Source organism: Penaeus chinensis, chromosome 19 (genome assembly GCF_019202785.1).
Source record: "Penaeus chinensis breed Huanghai No. 1 chromosome 19, ASM1920278v2, whole genome shotgun sequence".
Classification (NCBI taxonomy): Eukaryota; Metazoa; Arthropoda; class Malacostraca; order Decapoda; family Penaeidae; genus Penaeus; species Penaeus chinensis.
The window spans coordinates 1,171,482-1,173,981 of record NC_061837.1 but is presented as its reverse complement, the minus strand read 5'-3'; the positions used below and the strand labels follow the sequence as shown (position 1 = coordinate 1,173,981).

The 2,500-nt window shown below is 42.0% G+C and overlaps 1 protein-coding gene across 1 annotated transcript; it reads right to left on the bottom strand.

Annotated features, from left to right (window-relative positions):
• Positions 1-64: 64 nt before the first annotated feature.
• LOC125035193 lies at positions 65-2,077 on the bottom strand. Its single transcript, XM_047627426.1, has 2 exons — positions 1,912-2,077; positions 65-1,157 (listed from the first exon to the last, which is right to left on the bottom strand). Exons 1-2 carry the CDS (start codon positions 2,037-2,039, stop codon positions 497-499), a joined length of 789 nt encoding a protein of 262 aa, XP_047483382.1. The 5' UTR covers positions 2,040-2,077; the 3' UTR covers positions 65-496.
• Positions 2,078-2,500: the final 423 nt, after the last annotated feature.

The following is a 2,500-nucleotide window of genomic DNA, read 5'->3' as shown; positions in this document are numbered from 1 at the left end:
GACCTAATATTGCTTCCATTATCATCGCTTTCCAGTGGTGAAGGATGTGGTGAAAGTCTTTGGCAGAATTTCACAATTTTATTGAAAAACAAAACATATAAAGCTAGACATACTATGAAAACTTTAGGGATCTCTTACAGTGTAAAATATTTGGAACTTAAAGGTTAATGCAAGCACAACGCTCATGAGAAATTCATCCTTACAAATGGAATAGAACACAAATAACACGAATAACCTAGGTGAATATGTTAGGTTTGCATTCATGATACATGCTGATGTTACAATAAATAATTTCCTGACATATTACCTATATTGTCGTAAAAAATAAAAACCCTCCATGTGCTCTGTATACAAGGGAAACTAAATCTTATGTAGATATTTTCTTCTATCAGACTATAAGTACTCAAGCCTTTCTGTCAACTATCTCTCGTGTAAATCAGACTGACTGTTTTTGAATCTTTGTTCGCCTTATTTATGCACTAAAGGTCGTGCCACGTCACTTCCTCTTGTGCTGGCGGTTCTTTCGCGCATCCCTTTTGCCTTTTTTGTTTTTCTGAGAACTCTCATGCTTTGCCGACCTGGCGGCGCCCTTGCTCGTCCGACTGCTTCGCTCGTGATGAGACCGGCCTTTGCGCCTACCGGATGTAGCCTTCTTGTCAGTGCTTGCCCTGGCCTCCTCAGGCGAGACCACTGTGGCCTGGACGGACGCGGCGCCTGTCTGAGCCTCGCCCGCCGGAGGACAATCCTTGGAACAGACGCAGCTATAGCAGAGCGGATGCTGGCGAGTCCCCGGAGTACAGCTGACGTTCAGGACCAGAGTGAAGACCTCTTGGCTGCGGAAGGGAGCCTCGCCTTCCATCTCGGGCTCGAAAGCCTTCCTCTCATCACTGTGCTCCCAGTCACCCGAGCAAGACCTTGTGTGCGCGAGGTCCTTCACCTCGTAAATCGGGAGCTGCTTGCAGCGTGAGTCGTCCTCGGGGAAGGTCGATCCGGAGGAAGCCTGAGTTGGGCCGAATGCCTGGTCGGGGGAGCCGACCCGCTTGCCGGTGTCGGGGCGCCGTTGGTCGCCGTGATCGGTCGGCCACGGGCGGGGTCCCTCCGGCGGCGCCTGCTGCGCCAGGGCTGCGGCCGCCAGCGGGAGAAGCAGGAGGGGCAACCTGCAAGCAGTGCAAGGGCTTAACGTCCATCGATTTGGAGTCGAGTGAATCTTGCAGAAAAAGGAAGCAAGATGCAGCAATAAAACTAAACAAGAATAAAGGCGGCAAACAACTTTTATCAATAAGCTAACATACTGAAATGAATAAGAATAATAAATGTACATAAGATTATGAAATCAATAACTTTGGTTATTTTCCAATGATGCCAAACTAGTTGCACTACAATTAGTGCATAAATATTATAATAAAGATTAAGAAACGCCAATACTAACTAAACAAGAAAGAAAAAAAAAACACATAGGAAAATTAATTATACCGCAAATTTAGTTTTAGAAAAGATCGGAGATCTAATGCGAGTAGGGATATATGAATGCAAGTATCTAGAGGTACACGTACATATAGGCCTATACGCGCGCACGCGCACGCACGCACGCACGCAAACACACACACACACACACACACACACACACACACACACACACACACACACACACACACACACACACACACACACACACACACACACACACACACACACACACATATATATATACACGTAAACTCAAAGAATGGATACAAAATACAAATTGAATTTGAGAAGGTATGACAAAAGAAAGTTTTAACCGAATCACGAATCACATCGTTTTAAGATCTATGTATATATATATATATAAAAGCGAAGTTCACAAACAAGTTACAATTCAACTTGATATGAAGATACAGAAAAGTTAACTGATTTAGACTCGATATTTACCTCGAAATCATCGAAATAAGAAGCTTCAGGAGGACTGAGTCGAGACACGTGTGGGTTGATTCCCTTGACAAGCGAGGAACTGAACTCCTGTGAGGATTAAATCTTGCGATATTGGCGTACGACAGCATTAAGAATTGTTATTTCTTTTTATTCTTCTTAATATTGCTGTTTTTAATTATCATCAAAGGAAAGTAATTCATTGTTAATTAAAAAGTACCAATTAATTCAAGCTTTGATTTGACGCACCAGCCTCTACTAAAGATTCAGGAATAACGCCTTCATTAGCCATGAAAATTTCAGCTGTAAAACCAATTGACATCAGTTATCTATTGTTATGCCTGTGAACATTTAAGAAGATGAACGTCGACGCTTTAGAACGTTTGTAAACATCTGAAATGATAAAGTATACTTAATATTCGCTAAAACCCTGTGTCTCGATCAGCTCTACGATTTTCAGGAAAAATATTGCACCTCAGAGTATGTAATAATTTATAAGTGATTATGTCAACATTCTTATCCTGCTTTATTAATCTATTATTTCCATATATGAATTATATCATTTTATTTTTAAGGAAGAGTAGGTTTGAGC

Coding starts and splice junctions, on each gene's coding strand:
- LOC125035193 (XM_047627426.1), bottom strand. CDS start 2,039: ATGCTGTCGTACGCCAATATCGCAAGATTTAATCCTCACAGGAGTTCA. Junction 1,158..1,911: donor CTTATTTCGATGATTTCGAG/GTAAATATCGAG, acceptor CACTGCTTGCAG/GTTGCCCCTCCTGCTTCTCC.